General features: G+C 70.5%; 2 protein-coding genes across 2 annotated transcripts; one reads left to right on the top strand and one right to left on the bottom strand.

The window, feature by feature from the left end:
• Nucleotides 1–69: 69 nt before the first annotated feature.
• On the top strand, nt 70–7,864 carry LOC147648771 (EGF-containing fibulin-like extracellular matrix protein 2). The gene is made up of 11 exons (XM_086865943.1): nt 70–89; nt 338–443; nt 686–734; nt 1,154–1,381; nt 2,658–2,777; nt 3,791–3,907; nt 4,051–4,170; nt 4,899–5,012; nt 6,166–6,298; nt 6,877–7,060; nt 7,436–7,864. The coding sequence occupies exons 2-11, from the start codon at nt 342–344 to the stop codon at nt 7,745–7,747; spliced, it is 1,479 nt and encodes a 492-aa protein (XP_086722069.1). The 5' UTR covers nt 70–89; nt 338–341; the 3' UTR covers nt 7,748–7,864.
• Nucleotides 7,865–9,415: 1,551 nt separating this feature from the next.
• On the bottom strand, nt 9,416–14,420 carry ZFPL1 (zinc finger protein like 1). Its single transcript, XM_086865941.1, has 8 exons — nt 14,271–14,420; nt 13,576–13,684; nt 13,381–13,492; nt 11,809–12,002; nt 11,666–11,729; nt 10,655–10,744; nt 10,440–10,548; nt 9,416–9,645 (listed from the first exon to the last, which is right to left on the bottom strand). Exons 1-8 carry the CDS (start codon nt 14,411–14,413, stop codon nt 9,477–9,479), a joined length of 990 nt encoding a protein of 329 aa, XP_086722067.1. The 5' UTR covers nt 14,414–14,420; the 3' UTR covers nt 9,416–9,476.
• Nucleotides 14,421–15,664: the final 1,244 nt, after the last annotated feature.

Genomic DNA, 15,664 nt, shown 5'->3' with positions numbered 1-15,664 from the left:
GGGAATGGAGGGGAGGGGCTCTGGGGTGGGGGCGGGGCTGTCCCGCGTTCCGGCGCCAATTTCGGGGGGAGGAGCCGGGCCCGAGAGGGGTGAGTGAGGCCACGGGGGGTTTTTGGGGGGACCCCACCCCTCCCACGGCGGGGAAACCCCCAGACGCCCCTCCCCCCCCGAGACGCCCCTCCCCCCCCCCGAGATCCCCCCTCCCCCCCCCCGAGATCCCCCCTCCCCCCAAAGGGGCGTCCCGGGGATGGAGGGGGGGGGGGGCTCCCCGGAGGGGGCTGGGCCAGCCAGGGGGGGTTTGCAGAGTTTGGGGTGACCCCCCCTGCCCCTCCCCCAGCGCAATGGGTCCCCCCTCGCTGCTCTTCCTCCTCCTCCTCCTCTTCCTCGGCGCCACCGTGGCCCCCGCGGCCCCCCCGGACCTGGAGGAGCCCGAGGATTACGCGGTGGGGACGGGGAGACTTCGGGGGCGGGGGGGGGGCGGGGGGGGGTCCCGGTCCCCCCTCCCAAAACCTTTCTGTCCCCTCCCCCCCCACCCCCAAACCCCGAGCCCCCCCCCCAAAACTCCCTGGCCCCTCCCCCATTCCCAAACTTCTGCAGCCGTTACGGGGGAGGGGGGGGGAGGGGGGGGGAGGGGGGGGGTCGTGGGGGGGGGTGGGTGACCCCCTCTGCCCCTCCCCCCCCCCAGGAGTGCAGCGATGGCTACGAGTGGGACCCCGAAACCGAGCACTGCAAAGGTGGGGGAGGGGCGGTTCGGGGGTCCCCAGTTCCGGGGGGGGATGGGGGGGATGGGGTTCCCAGTCCGGGGGGGTTTGAAGACCCCCGGTTTTGGGGGGGTGGGGGAGGGTCCTCGGGTTCTGGGGGATCCCGGGGTCGGTGGGAGGAGTTCGGAGGTCCCGCGCCCCTCGGGGATGTTTTGGGGGGGGGCAAAGCTCCCTCGGGGGTCCCTTCCCGGTGTCCCCTCCCCGGGGGGGTTTGGGGGGGGGTCCGGGGGTGTCGGGACCCCTCTCGGGGGATGTGGGGAGTGGGGCCGGGGGTCCCGGGCAGCGTTTTGGGGGCGGCCCGAGGGCTTTGACGGGGTTTTTGGGGAGATCCCGGGGGTCGTTCGGGGGCTGTTTGAGGGGGGTCCCCTCTCAGCGCCCCCCGGCCCCCCCAGACGTGGACGAGTGCGCGGGGGAGGGCCCGGCGCCGTGCCGGGGCTCCATGAAGTGCCTGAACCATTTCGGGGGGTACCTGTGCCTGCCCCGCTCGGCCGCGCTGCTCAGCCCCGCCCCCGGGCCCGCCCCCGCCCCGCCCCCGGCCCCGCCCCCGGCCCCGCCCCGAACCGACCCCGACGGCCGCTGCCCCCCCGGCTTCAGCCCCGGCCCCGACGGCGCCTGCGCAGGTGAGGGGGCGGGGCCAGGGGCGTGGTTAGGATATGCAAATAGGTGGGCGGGGCTGAGCAGAGGGAGTGAATGGAGCCGGTTTGTGGGCGGGTCTAAAGAGGGATGTGGTTATTGATATGCAAATAGGTGGGCGGGGCTGAGCAGAGGGAGTGAGTGGAGCCGGTTTGTGGGCAGGGCTAAAGGGAGGGGCATGATTATTGATATGCAAATAGATGGGCGGGGATGAGCAAAGGGAGTGGGTGAAGCCAGTTTGTGGGCAGGGCTAAAGGGAGGGGCGTGGTTATGATATGCAAATAGGTGAGTGGGGCTGAGCAGAGGGAGTGAGTGGAGAGGGTTTGTGGGCGGGTCTAAAGAGGGATGTGGTTATTGATATGCAAATAGGTGGGCGGGGCTGAGCAGAGGGAGTGGTGTGGAGCCAATTTGGGGGCGTGGCTAAATGAAGGGGCATGATTATTGATATGCAAATAGATGGGCGGGGATGAGCAAAGGGAGTGGGTGAAGCCAGTTTGTGGGCGGGGCTAAAGGGAGGGGCGTGGTTATGATATGCAAATAGGTGAGTGGGGCTGAGCAGAGGGAGCGAGTGGAGCCTGTTTATGGGCGTGGCTAAAGGGAGGGGTGTGGTTGTTTATATGCAAATAGGTGGACAGGGCTGAGCAGAGGGAGTGGGTGGAGCCGGTTTATGGGAGGGGTTAGAAGGGCATGGTTATTAATATGCAAATAGGTGGGCAAGGCTGAACAGGGAAGTGGGTGGAGCCGGTTTGTGGGCGGGGCTAAAGGAGGGTGTGGGTAACTATATGCAAATAGGTGGGCGGGGCTGAGCAGAGGGAGCAGGTGGAGCTGGTTTATGGGAGGGGTTAGAGGGGCATGGTTATTGATATGCAAATAGGTGGGCGGGGCTGAGCAGAGGGAGCGGGTGGATCCGCTTTGAGAGCGGGGCTAAAGGGAAGGACGTGGTTATGATATGCAAATAGGTGGGTGGGGCTGAGCAGGGAAGTGGGTGGAGCCGATTTGTGGGCAGGGCTAAAGCGAGGGGTATGGTCATTATATGCAAATAGGTGGGTGGGGCTGAGCACAGGGAGCAGGTGGAGCCGTTTTGTGGGCGGGGCTAAAGCGAGGGGCGTGGTCTGGGAGGGTGGGGCCGCCCCGAGAGGATGTCACAGGGAAGGGTGGAGGGGGGGGGTGGGGATTTTGGGGGTCCCTGCAGGGGCAGGGGGTGACCCCAGGGGTCTGGTGGGGGGGGGTCCTGCAGCTCCTGTCCCCTCTGTGCCCCCCCAGACGTGGACGAGTGCGCGGGGCCCCCCCCGTGCCGGCCCAGCCAGGACTGCATCAACGTCCCGGGGGGCTTCGAGTGCCGCTGCCCCCCCGGCTACCGGCACCGGCACACCGAGTGCGTGGGTCAGTGCGGGATGGGGGCTGCGGGGGGCCGCGGGGGGCTGCGGGGGGGGTGTGGGGGGCTGCGGGGGGGGTGTGGGGCTGGGGGGCTGCGGGGGGCTGCGGGGGGCTGCGGGGTGTGGGGCTGGGGGAGCTGCGGGGGGCTGCGGGGTGTGGGGCTGGGGGGCTGCGGGGGGCTGCGGGGGGGGTGTGGGGCTGCGGGGGGCTGCGGGGTGTGGGGCTGGGGGGCTGCGGGGGGCTGCGGGGGGGGTGTGGGGCTGCGGGGGGCTGCGGGGTGTGGGGCTGGGGGGCTGCGGGAGGCTGCGGGGGGCTGCGGGGGGCTGCGGGGTGTGGGGCTGGGGGGCTGCGGGGGGCTGCGGGGGGCTGCGGGGTGTGGGGCTGGGGGGCTGCGGGGGGCTGCGGGGGGCTGCGGGGGGCTGCGGGGTGTGGGGCTGGGGGGCTGCGGGGGGCTGCGGGGTGTGGGGCTGGGAGGCTGCGGGGGGCTGCGGGGTGTGGGGCTGGGAGGCTGCGGGAGGCTGCGGGGGGCTGCGGGGGGCTGCGGGAGGCTGCGGGGTGTGGGGCTGGGGGGCTGCGGGGGGGGAGTGTGGGGTGAAGGGGACTGGGGGGATCTACAGGGCGGGTTTGGAGCTGGGAGGTGTTTATGGGGTTATTTTGGGGTATTTTGGTTGTTTCTGGGGCAGATGAGGAGGAGTGCTGGGTGTGGGTTCCAGGAGGTGTTTATGGGTTATTTTGGGGTATTTTGGGTGTTTTTGGGGTGTTTTTGGGTCAGATGAGGAGGAGTGCTGGGTGTGGGTTCCAGGAGGTGTTTATGGGGTTATTTTGGGGTATTTTGGGTGTTTTTGGGGTGTTTTTGGGGCAGACGAGGACGAGTGCTGGGTATGGGTTCCAGGAGGTGTTTATGGGTTATTTGGGGTAATTTTGGTTGTTTCTGGGACAGATGAGGACGAGTGCTGGGTGTGGAGTTGGGAGGTGTTTATGGGGTGGTTTTGGGGTAATTTTGGGTGTTTTTGGGGCAGATGAGGATGAGTGCCAGTTCCGCTGGTGCCAGCACAGCTGCGCCAACTCCCCCGGAGCCTTCGCCTGCCGCTGCCACCCCGGGTTCAGCCTCGGCCCCGATGGCCGCTCCTGCCTCGGTCAGAACCCCCAGACCACCGTGACCCCCCCGGGGCACCCCCAGTCACGGGTGGGAGCATTTCCCCCGCTCCCACTGGGCCCTGGAGGGCTGGGGAGAGGTGACGCCCCCCAGGCCCCTCCCCAAGCCCCCCTTGCCCCCCAGACGTGGACGAGTGCTCCATGGGCGCCCGCTGCTCCCAGCGCTGCCTCAACACCTTCGGCTCCTTCCGCTGCCGCTGCCGGCCCGGCTTCGTCCTGGGCGCCGACGGGCACCAGTGCCACGGTAAGACACGCCCACCCGGCTCTGGGCAAGCCCACCGGGGTCTGGATACGCCCACCCTGCTCTGGGCACGCCCACCGGGATCTGGATACGCCCACCAGGCTCCAAACTCGCCCATTGGGGCTTGGACACGCCCATCTGTGTCTGGACACGCCCACCCTTCTCTGGACACGCCCACCTGTGTCTGGACATGCCCACCCTGCTCTGGACACGCCCATCTGTGTCTGGACACGCCCACCCTGCTCCAGACACGTCCACCCAGTGTGGGCACTCCCAGCTGCTGTGGACAGGCCCCCATTAGCTCCGCCCACAGAGCCATAGCTCCGCCCCCGGCCCCACCCCCACCCGAGCCCCTCCTCTGGCCCTGCCCCAAGGGCCCCTCCCCCTGGCCATGGCCCCGCCCCCACAGCCCCTCCCCCTGGCCATGGCCCCGCCCCCACAGCCCCTCCCTGGGCCATGGCCCCGCCCCCACAGCCCCTCCCCGGGCCATGGCCCCGCCCCCACAGCCCCTCCCCGGGCCATGGCCCCGCCCCCAGAGCCCCTCCCCCTGGCCATGGCCCCGCCCCCACAGCCCCTCCCCCTGGCCATGGCCCCGCCCCCAGTGGGGGAGGGGCTGGGTGGGGTGGGCGTGTCCGGGGCGGGGCCCGGGTGGTGCCGGGGGCTCTGTGGGGCTCACGGGGGTCTCTGCCCCCACCCCGGGGGTCTCTGCCCCCACCCCGGGGGTCTCTCAGATGTGGACGAGTGCCAGGGGGGGGTCCCGTGCCAGCACCGCTGCCAGAACCTCCCGGGGGGCTTCAGCTGCCGCTGCCCCCCCGGCTACGCCGAGGAGCGGGGGCTGTGCCGGGGTACGGGGGGCTGGGGGGGTACGGGGGGGATGTGATGGGGTACGGGGGGGCTGGGGGAGGTCTGGGGGGCTGGGGGGAGTACGGGGGGCTGTGATGGGGTACGGGGGGCTGTGCCGGGGTATGGGGGGGCTGGGGGAGGTCTGGGGGGCTGGGGGGAGTACGGGGGGGCTGGGGGAGGTACGGGGGGCTGTGCCGGGGTATGGGAGGCTGGGGGAGGTACGGGGGGCTGGGGGAGGTACGGGGGGCTGTGCCGGGGTATGGGGGGGGCCGCGGTGTGGGGGGCTGGGGGAGGCACCGGGGGCAGCTCGGGGCTTGTGGGGTGGGGAACTTTGGGGGGCTGTGGGGAGGTTTGGGGGGCTGTGGGGAGGTTTGGGGGGCTGTGGGGGGGTTTGGGGGTGCTGTGGAGAGGTTTGGGGGGCTGTGGGGAGGTTTGGGGGGGATGTGGGGGGGCTTGGGGGGGCTGTGGGGAGGTTTGGGGGGCTGTGGGGAGGTTTGGGGGGGCTGTGGGGGGGCTTGGGAGGGCTGTGGGGAGGTCTGGGGGGCTGTGGGGAGGTTTGGGGGGGCTGTGGGGAGGTTTGGGGGGCTGTGGGGAGGTCTGGGGGGCTGTGGGGAGGTTTGGGGGGGCTGTGGAGAGGTCTGGGGGGCTGTGGGGAGGTTTGGGGGGGCTGTGGGGAGGTCTGGGGGGCTGTGGGGAGGTTTGGGGGGGCTGTGGGGAGGTTTGGGGGTTATGGGATGGGTTTGGGGCGCTTTGGGGGGTTATGGGATGGGGTTTGGGTGGTTTGGGGGGGCTGTGGGGAGGTCTGGGGGGCTGTGGGGAGGTTTGGGGGGGCTGTGGGGAGGTTTGGGGGTTATGGGATGGGTTTGGGGCGCTTTGGGGGGTTATGGGATGGGGTTTGAGTGGTTTGGGGGGGCTGTGGGGAGGTCTGGGGGGCTGTGGGGAGGTTTGGGGGGCTGTGGGGGGGTTTGGGGGGGCTGTGGGGAGGTTTGGGGGGTTATGGGATGGGGTTTGGGTGGTTTGGGGGGGCTGTGGGGCGGTTTTGGGGGTTATGGGGCGGTTTGGTAGCTTTGGGGGGGCTGTGGGGGGCTGTTTAGCTCTGTGGTCAGTTTGGGGGGCTCAGCCTCGCCCTCAGCCCCCTCCCCACTCCCTCTCCAGACCGGGACGAGTGCGCTGAGGGCTCCCACGGCTGTGGGGGGGCCCAGAGCTGCCTCAACACTTTTGGGGGGCACCTCTGTGTCCCCCGCCAGCTCTGCCGGGGTCCCTACACCCCCCACCCCCGCAGCAACGGGTACGGAGCCCCGCACGCACCCCAAAATCCCGGGCGGGGGGCCCGACCCCTCCGTGTGCCCCCAGACCCCGGGGGAGCCCCTCCCTCCCCCTCCGGTCACCCCGAAATCCTGGGGGGGTCCGAGGGGGGTTGGGGTCCGAGGGGGGGGTTGAGGTCCAGGGGTGGGGGTTGGGGTCCGAGGGGGGGTTGAGGTCCAGGGGTGGGGGGTTGAGGTCCAGGGGTGGGGGTTGGGGTCCAGGGTGGGGGTTGGGGTCCGAGGGGGGGGTTGGGGTCCGAGGGGGGGTTGGGGTCCAGGGGTGGGGGTTGGGGTCCGAGGGGGGGGTTGGGGTCCGAGGTGGGGGGTTGGGGTCGGGGTGGGGGGTTGGGGTCCGAGGGGGGGGGGGTTGGGGTCCGAGGGGGGGTTGAGGTCCAGGGGTGGGGGGTTGGGGTCCGAGGTGGGGGTTGGGGTCTGAGGTGGGGGGTTGGGGTCCGGGGTGGGGGTTGGGGTCCGAGGGGGGGTTGGGGTCCGACAGGATGTTGGGGTCCAGGGTGGGGTTGGGATCCGGGGGCGCCCCCAGCGCTGCTCTGTGGCCCCCCAGGACCTGCGTGTGCCCCGGGGGTGTCCCCGGCTGCGCCCCCCGCCCCCGCTGGCTCCTGCATCGCTTCCTGGCCATCCCCCACATCCCCGATGTTCCCGCCGGGATTTTCCAGCTCCAGCATCCCCCGGGGGACCCCCAAAGGCTGCGGCTGCGGGGGGGGCCCCCCGGCACCTTTCGCCTGCGGGTACCGAGGGCTGGGAGGGTTTTGGGGGGGCTGTGGTGGGGAACTGGGGGGGCCTGGGGCCGTTCTGGGGGCGTTGAGGGGGAATTCGGGTGTGTCTGGGGCGGTTTGGAGGAAGCTCTGAGGTGTTTTGGGGGGTCTAGAGGGCAGTGGGGGAGGCTGGGGGGGTCTCTGGGGTGGTTTGTGGGCCGGGGGCTGCTGGGGGGGGTCTCTGGCTGTGTTTTGGGGGGGGGTTGGGTATTTTGAGGGGATTCCAGGGGTGTTTGGGGGCTCCGGGGTCTCTGCAGCGTCTGTATTTTTCCAGCATTTTCCGGGGGGTCGGTGGGGATTTGGGGGGGTTGGGGGCGGAGTCTCCGCGTGACCCCGCCCCCCCCGCAGGTGCTGACCAATCACAGCTCGCTGCTGGAGCTCGTGCGCCCCCTGGCGGGCCCGCGCCAGCTGCTGCTGGAGGTGGAGCTGCTCCGGCCGGGGCCCCGCCCCCCGAACGAGGCCCCGCCCACAAGCACCGAGGCCCCGCCCCCCGGTGCCCGGGACCCGCCCCCAAGTGCCTGGGACCCGCCCCCCGGTGCCTGGGACCCGCCCCCAAGTGCCTGGGACCCGCCCCCCGGTGCCTGGGACCCGCCCCCTCCGGCCGGGCGGGGCCTGGCCTTGCTCCGCCTCCACCTGGCCGTGGGAGCCCACCCGTTTTAGGGCGGGGGACACCCCCAAAAACTCCCCTCAGATCCCCAGAAATCCCCCTGGAACCCCCCCAAACGCCCCTGGAACCCCCAGCTTCCCCCAGGCCCTCCCAGCCCTGCCCAGGACCCCCCGAAGAACCTCCTGGGCCCCCCAAGGGCCCCAAGCCCCCCCGGAACCGCCCCAAACCACTCAAGGAACCACAAAACCTCCCTGGGATGGCCCCCACCCCACCTGGGACCCCAAAATTCCTTCCTGGGGAGCTCCAGCTGCCCTCAAGGGATCCCCAAAACAATGCCCAGGAACCCCCTGCTGGGGGCCAAGAACCGGTGCGGTGCTGCTGTTTGGTGTGGTGGGAACTGGGAGGGCACTGGGGGGCACTGGGAGGGACTGGGGGATCACTGGGGGGGGACTGGTCTGTTCCTGGGGGTCACTGGGAGGGACTGGTCTGTTCCTGGGGGTCACTGGGAAGGACTGGGGGTCACTGGGAGGGACTGGTCTGTTCCTGGAGGACACTGGGAGGGCACTGGGGGGCACTGGGAGGGACTGGTCTGTTCCTGGGGGGGACTGGGAGGGCACTGGGGGTCACTGGCAGGACACTGGGGGGCACTGGGAGGGACTGGTATGTTCCTGGGGGTCACTGGGAGGTCACTGGGGTCACTGGGAGGTCACTGGGGGTCACTGGGAGGACACTGGGAGGGCACTGGGGGTCACTGGGAGGGCACTGGGGGTCACTGGGAGGTCACTGGGGGTCACTGGGGTCACTGGGAGGACACTGGGAGGTCACTGGGGGTCACTGGGAGGGACTGGTGTGTTCCTGGGGGTCACTGGGAGGTCACTGGGGGTCACTGAGAGGACACTGGGGGTCACTGGGAGGACACTGAGGGTCACTGGGAGGGCACTGGGGGTCACTGGGAGGGCACTGGAGGTCACTGGGAGGACACTGGGAGGGCACTGGGGGTCACTGGGAGGTCACTGGGGGTCACTGGGAGGTCACTGGGGGTCACTGGGAGGGCACTGGGGGTCACTGGGAGGACACTGGGAGGGCACTGGGGGTCACTGGGAGGACACTGGGGGTCACTGGGAGGTCACTGGGGTCACTGGGAGGGACTGGTGTGTTCCTGGGGGTCACTGGGAGGGCACTGGGGGTCACTGGGAGGTCACTGGGAGGGCACTGGGGTCACTGGGAGGTCACTGGGGGTCACTGGGAGGTCACTGGGGTCACTGGGAGGGACTGGTGTGTTCCTGGGGGTCACTGGGAGGACACTGGGAGGTCACTGGGGTCACTGGGAGGGCACTGGGGGTCACTGGGAGGTCACTGGGGTCACTGGGAGGTCACTGGGGTCACTGGGAGGGCACTGGGGGTCACTGGGAGCTCACTGGGGTCACTGGGAGGTCACTGGGAGGTCACTGGGGTCACTGGGAGGGCACTGGGGGTCACTGGGGTCACTGGGAGGTCACTGGGGTCACTGGGAGGGCACTGGGGGTCACTGGGAGGTCACTGGGGTCACTGGGAGGTCACTGGGGTCACTGGGAGGGCACTGGGGGTCACTGGGAGCTCACTGGGGTCACTGGGAGGTCACTGGGAGGTCACTGGGGTCACTGGGAGGGCACTGGGGGTCACTGGGGTCACTGGGAGGGACTGGTGCCCCCCAAGAATCACACGGACACTTTGGCCTCCCTCTCCACAGGGGGGCGCCCTTTATTTGCCCCGCCCCCCTTGGCCCCGCCCCCCGGCGCGTGCTCAGTGCCCCACCCGCACGTGGGGGTTGTTGAGCGGCTCCAGGGCGGGGTCGGAGTCGGCCCCGCCCCTTCCCAGGCTGCCCAATAGGAGCAGGAGGAGCGCGAAGGCCGCGGCCCCGCCCAGGCACAGCGCCAGCAGGGGGCGCCGCGGGACCCCCCGAACCTGGCACCTGCGGGGGAGGGGTGAGACAGGGACCCCAAAGGGACCCCGAAAGGGACCCCCCCAAAGGGACCCCGTGTGACCCCCAAAGGGATTCCATGGCCCCTCAAAGGGACCCCAAGTGACCCCCCAAAGAGACCCCATGCGACCCCAAAAGGGACCCCCCCGATAGGGACCCGCCAAAGTGACCCCCAAAGGGACCCCCCCTGAAAGGGACCCTGAGTGACCCCCCCAAAGGGACCCCCCAAAGTGACCCCAAATGGAACCCCACCGAAAGGTCGCTGTGACCGCCAAAAGGGACCCCAAGTGACCCCCAATGGAACCCCCCCAAAGGGATCCCATGACCCCCCAAAGGGACCCCAAGTGACTCCCCCCAAAGGGACCCCAAGTGACCCCCAAAGGAACCCCCCCAAAGGAACCCCAAGTGACTCCCCCCAAAGGGACCCCATGACCCCCCCCAAAGGGACCCCAAGTGACTCCCCCCAAAGGGACCCCATGTGATCCCCCCCCGAAAGAGACCCCAAGTGACCCCCAAAGGGATCCCATGACCCCCCACAGGGACCCCCCCCCAAAGGAGCCCCATGAGCCCCCAAAGTGCCCCCTCAAGTGACTCCCCCCAAAGGGACCCCATGACCCCCTCAAAGGGACCCCAAGTGACCCCCAGAGGGATCCCCCACGAGAGGGACCCCCAAGAGGGACCCCATGATCCCCCAAAGTGACCCCATGTGATCCCCCCCCCCGAAAGAGACCCCAAGTGACCCCCAAAGTGTCCCCCGGGCCCCCCCGAAATCCCCCCAGCCCCACCTGAGTTTGGGGGGCACCCAGGCCAGGGGTCTCCGCCGGTATTTGTCCTCGTCGCGGTCCGGGGGGCTCCAGCTCTCGCGGCCCCCCAGGGGTTTGCGGGGGACGGAGCCTGGGGGGGTCAGAGGGGCCCTGAAAGCTCCGAGCCCCCCCCAGCAGGGGCTCCCCCACCCCCAGCGCTGCCCCCCGAGGGTCTCCAGCCAAACCCCCCCGCTCACCTGCGTGCAGGGTGGGGGTCTCTGTCCCCACGTGGACAACGGCGTGGGCTGTGGGGGGGCTCGGGGGGGGCTCCGGGGGTGTGACGGGGGCTGCGGGACAGAATTGGGGGTTGGGGGCTGCCCCAGGGGGGTGGGGCTGTCCCAGGACGGGACTGGTGAGGTCTCAAGGGGGTGGGGTGCGCCAGGAAAGATTCTGGGGGTAGTTGGGGTCTCCCAGAGAGTTTTGGGGTCCCGTGGAGGGGCTTTGGGGGGGTCTGAGGGAGATCTGGGTGCCCCAGAGAGGGCTTCGGGGAGGGCTGGGGTCCCAGGGAGGGTTTTGGGGGTCCGAGGTGGTTTGTGGAGACCGAGGGGGACCTTGGGGACCCTGGAGGAGGAACCGGGGCCCCCAGAAAACATTTCTGGGGGTGCCAGGAGGGTCTCTGGGGTCTATGGAGGGTCTCTGGGGGTGCCAGGAGGGTCTCTGGGGGTGCCGGGAGGGTCTCTGGGGGTGCTGGGAGGGTCTCTGGGGGTGCTGGGAGGGTCTCTGGGGGTGCCAGAAGCATCTCTGGGGGTGCCAGGAGGGTCTCTGGGGGTGCTGGGAGGGTCTCTGGGGGTGCTGGGAGGGTCTCTGGGGGTGCCAGGAGCATCTCTGGGGGTGCCAGGAGCATCTCTGGGGGTTCCTGGTGGGTCTCTGGGGGTTCCTGGTGGGTCTCTGGGGGTTCCTGGTGGGTCTCTGGGGGTGCCAGGAGGGTCTCTGGGGGTGCCAGGAGGGTCTCTGGGGGTGCCAGGAGGGTCTCTGGGGTTCCTGGAGGGTCTCTGGGGGTTCCTGGAGGGTCTCTGGGGGTGCTGGGAGGGTCTCTGGGGGGTTCCTGGAGAGTCTCAGGGGTTCCTGCTGGGTCTCGGGGGTGCCGGGAGGGCCCTGGGGAGGTTCAGGTTCCCGGGCAGAAATAGGGGGGTGGTCCCAAGGGGGCCTGGGGAGTCTCAGGGATGTTTTTGGGGTCCCCGGGGGTGTTTTTGGGGGTCACCCCGCACCGTCCCAGCCCCCGTCCGGCTCCTGGGTGGTCTCGGGCTCCGGCGGCTCCTCCGAGTCCTCGATCTGGGGGGGATTTGTGCCGTTGGAGGGCGGTGGGGGCGGGCCGGGGGCTCGGGGGGCGCGGGGGGCTCGGGGCACTCACCAGCGGCAGCCCCAGGCCGGGCCGAGCCCAGGGCGCCGTGCGGAGCCGCGCCCGCAGCGCCTCGGCCACGGGACCCTCCAGGTTCGGGGGGGGGAACAGGGGACCCCCGCACTGGGGACAGCGGTGGCCGGCGGGGGCCGTGCGGGGGGGCAGCGCCCGAGCCCACCCCGCCAGGCACGGCCAGTGGAACACGTCTGGGGGGGCGGGGGGCTGCGCTCAGGGCACCCCAAAACCCAGCCGGGAGCAACCTGCGGCTCCCTCGGGAATCCCCCGCCTGGGTTTGGGGGGCCCGGGGGGCTTGGAGGGGGCTGGGGAGGAGCCAAACAGCCCCCAGCCCCCTCCCAAACCCCCAAACACCCCCCAGCCCCCTCCCAAACCCCCAAACAGCCCCCAGCCCCCTCCCAAACAGCCCCCAGCCCCCTCCCAACCCCCCCAAACAGCCCCCAGCCCCCTCCCAACCCCCCCAAACAGCCCCCAGCCCCCTCCCAAACCCCCAAACAGCCCCCAGCCCCCTCCCAAACCCCCCCAAACAGCCCCCAGCCCCCTCCCAAACCCCCAAACAGCCCCCAGCCCCCTCCCAAACAGCCCCCAGCCCCCAGCCCCCTCCCAAACCCCCAAACAGCCCCCAGCCCCCTCCCAACCACCCCAAACAGCCCCCAGCCCCCTCCCAAACAGCCCCCAGCCCCCAGCCCCCTCCCAAACCCCCAAACAGCCCCCAGCCCCCTCCCAACCACCCCAAACAGCCCCCAGCCCCCTCCCAAACCCCCAAACAGCCCCCAGCCCCCTCCCAACCCCCCCAAACAGCCCCCAGCCCCCAGCCCCCTCCCAAACCCCCAAACAGCCCCCAGCCCCCTCCCAACCGCCCCAAACAGCCCCCAGCCCCCTCCCAAACAGCCCCCAGCCCCCTCCCAAACCCCCAAACAGCCCCCAGCCCCCTCCCAACCGCCCCAATCAGCCCCCAGCCCCCTCCCAAACCCCCAAACAGCCCCCAGCCCCATCCCAAACAGCCCCCAGCCCCCTCCCAAACCCCCCAAAATAGCCCCCAACCCCCCTAAACACCCCCCAGCCCCCTCCCAAACCCCCCAAACAGCCCCCAGCCCCCTCCCAAACCCCCCAAAACAGCCCCCAGCCCCCTCCCAAACCTTCCAAGCAGCCCCCAGCCCCCTCCCCAATCCCCAAAAGCCATTCTACACCCCCCGGCCCCCTAAAATTCACTTTTGCGGTTCCCCAACGCCGCCCCAACGTCCATTTCGAGCCCCTCAACCTCCCCATAGGCGATTTCAGCATCCCCCACCTCCCTTAAAATCAGTTTTAGTGCCCTGGAACTCAGTTTTTAGCACCTCAGAACCCCCAAGCTCTTAAAACAGCTTCCAGGGAAGGAAGGAAGGGGCGGAAGGAAGGAAGTGGCGGAAGGAAGGAAGTGGCGGAAGGAAGGAAGTGGCGGAAGTGGCGGAAGTGGCGGAAGTGGCGGAAGTGGCGGAAGTGGCGGAAGTGGCGGAAGGAAGGAAGGAAGGAAGGAAGGAAGGAAGGAAGGAAGGAAGGAAGGAAGGAAGGAAGGAAGGAAGGAAGCACCGTAGCAGACGAGCCGCACGGTCTCTCTCTCGCCCAGGGCAGCCTGGCACAGGGGGCACTGGGGGCTGTAATCGCTGTCCTGCAGCCACTGCAGGTACGACCTCACGATGCACTGCGGGGACACGGGGAGGGGGGTCACGGGGAGGGTCCCGGGGCCTTTCGGGGACCCCCGGACCCCCCCGGAGCCCCCCGGACCTTGGGGTGGGCGCTGACCAGGCAGCTCTCGCAGACGTTGACGCGGTGCTCGAAGCAGAAGAGCGTGGTCACCCGGCGCTTGGGGCACTTGCACAGGCCCATGGCGGGGCTGGGGGCAGCAGAACCCCGCGATGTCCCCAAAAACTCCGGGGTGCGGCCTCCCCCTCCCCCCCACCCCAAACCCCCCGGTCCGCGGCCGCAGCGCTTTGGGGGCACCCCGCAGTGCCCTCCCCACAATCCGCGGGGATTTGGGGGATTTGGGGCATCCCCCCGCCCCCGGCAGCTCCTCTGTGGAGCCCCCCCCATGTGGGACCCCTGGAATCGGGGGGGGTCTCAGCGGTTCTGGGCCCCGAGAAGATCCAGGACCCCCCTCGCCCTCCCCACAAGAAGCTCCCGGTGCCCGAGACCGCTCGGGACCCCCTGGGCTCCCCCCAGAGTCCCCGGGAGCCCCGAGCCCCCGCCAGACTCCCCTCAGAAGGGGCCCCGGGCCCCCCTCCGTCCCCTGCCCTCAAAGCGCCCCCGCTGCCCGAGACCCCTCAGGACTCGCCAGAACCCGCCGAGCACCCCAGGGCGCCACTGGGACGACGCCCTGGGGACCCCCGCCAGAGGTCCCCAGGACACCCCCAGACCCCCAGGACGGCCTCTGGTGGTCCCCGGAGCCCCCCCAGCCCCCCCAAATCCTGCCCCCCACTCACACGTTCCTATAGCGACGCGCTGCCCCGCTGGCGCTTCCGGGTGCGTCGCCCTTTGATGGCGTCACTTCCAGGCGATGTCCCCGGAAGTGCGGCACGTCCCCGACAAAGCTGCCACACTCAAGATGGCGGCCGGCCCTGCCCATCAGTTTGGCGCGCGGCGCGGGGAGATGACGTCAGGTCCGCCCGTTCGAATGGCCAAGGCGGGAGCGGGCGGCGAGCGGCGCTCGGTGGGGGCGACCCCGGCGGGTGAGGGGGGGGTCCCGCGGCTCTTCGGGGTCTGGGGAGGTCCTGGGGGGAATCCGCGGGCGGCATTTGGGGCTGGGCTGGTTCCGGCGGGTTTTTGGGGAGGCTCCGGGCGGGGCTGTTGGGGGCGTTGTGGGGCTGGGGGCGTCTTGGAGCGATCCGGAGGGGATTGGGGGCCGGGGGATTGGGGGGGGGGGGGGCTCTGGGATGGGGGTGTCGGTACCGGGGCTCCGGGCGGGCTCTGTGGAGTTTGGGGTGGTCCTGGGGGAGATTCCCGGCGGGGCTCGGGGCAGTCCCGGGGGGCAGTTGGGGGTCGCGACCCCCACCCCCCCCACACCGTCCCCATCCCCCCCCAGGGACGCGGCGCAGCTCCAAGCGCTCGGTGGTCTCGGCCCCCCAGCGGGGCCCGCCCTGGACATCCCTGTCCCGCAGCCTCCTGGGCAGCCCCGTGAGTGGGGAGGGGGCTCGGAGACGGTTCCGGGGGTCGGGGTGGTCACCGAGGGGTTTGGGGAGGGTCTCGGTGTTTTTGGAGCCTTTCAGGGGCACAAGGGAGTCCCGGGATTTCGGGGGGAGGTCCCAGGGGGTTGTGGGAGGGGTCCTGGGGGGTGTTCCGGGAGCCCCGGGGTTTGGGGGGGGGGGGGGTGGGTCTCGGGGTCGGGGGGGGGCATCAAGCCCCCGGTTTTGGGCTTCACAGACCCCTCTCATCCCCAACAGGACTTTGACCGACCCCGACGGAGCCCCCGGGTGAGCTGGGGGGGCTCGGGGGGGACGTGGTGGGGTGAGGGGGTCTTGATAATCTGGGACCCCCCCCCCTGCCCTCCCCTCCCCAAATTTACACCCCCTTCCCTCCCCGCAGCTCCAGAGCCACAAGGAGAACGACCCCTCCCCTGTCCCCCCCCCTGCCATCTCCCCCTCCCCCTGCACCTCCCCCTCCCCTCCCCCCTCCCCCCTCCCCTCCCCCATGGCCCACCGGGTCCGGCGCTCCTACAGCCGCCTGGAGGGGGGGGGCACCCCGCGGGGGCTGGGGGGGGCCCCGCTGAGCCCCCTCCCCCTCAATCTGCCCCCCACAGCCCCCCCCGAGCCCTTCCTGATCCCCCCCCTCGACCTCCCCGGCATCGGCGGCGGCCCCGAGCGCAGGAAGAAGAAGAAGG

This window comes from Cyanistes caeruleus, chromosome 30 (genome assembly GCF_971803275.1).
Source record: "Cyanistes caeruleus chromosome 30, bCyaCae1.hap1.1, whole genome shotgun sequence".
In the NCBI taxonomy this organism is placed as follows: domain Eukaryota; kingdom Metazoa; phylum Chordata; class Aves; order Passeriformes; family Paridae; genus Cyanistes; species Cyanistes caeruleus.
Note: the sequence above shows the minus strand (reverse complement) of the source record. Positions and strands in the feature narration are given on the sequence as shown.

Excerpts from the sequence above, each read along its gene's own strand:
- LOC147648771 (XM_086865943.1), top strand. The coding sequence starts at position 342 with ATGGGTCCCCCCTCGCTGCTCTTCCTCCTCCTCCTCCTCTTCCTCGGC. Across the intron at positions 1,382-2,657 it reads CCCCGACGGCGCCTGCGCAG|ACGTGGACGAGTGCGCGGGG; the intron begins GTGAGGGGGCGG and ends GTGCCCCCCCAG. Across the intron at positions 7,061-7,435 it reads CCGGCACCTTTCGCCTGCGG|GTGCTGACCAATCACAGCTC; the intron begins GTACCGAGGGCT and ends CCCCCCCCGCAG.
- ZFPL1 (XM_086865941.1), bottom strand. The coding sequence starts at position 14,413 with ATGGGCAGGGCCGGCCGCCATCTTGAGTGTGGCAGCTTTGTCGGGGAC. Across the intron at positions 11,730-11,808 it reads CCGGCCTGGGGCTGCCGCTG|ATCGAGGACTCGGAGGAGCC; the intron begins GTGAGTGCCCCG and ends AATCCCCCCCAG. Across the intron at positions 10,745-11,665 it reads GCCGGACGGGGGCTGGGACG|CCCCCGTCACACCCCCGGAG; the intron begins GTGCGGGGTGAC and ends TCTGTCCCGCAG.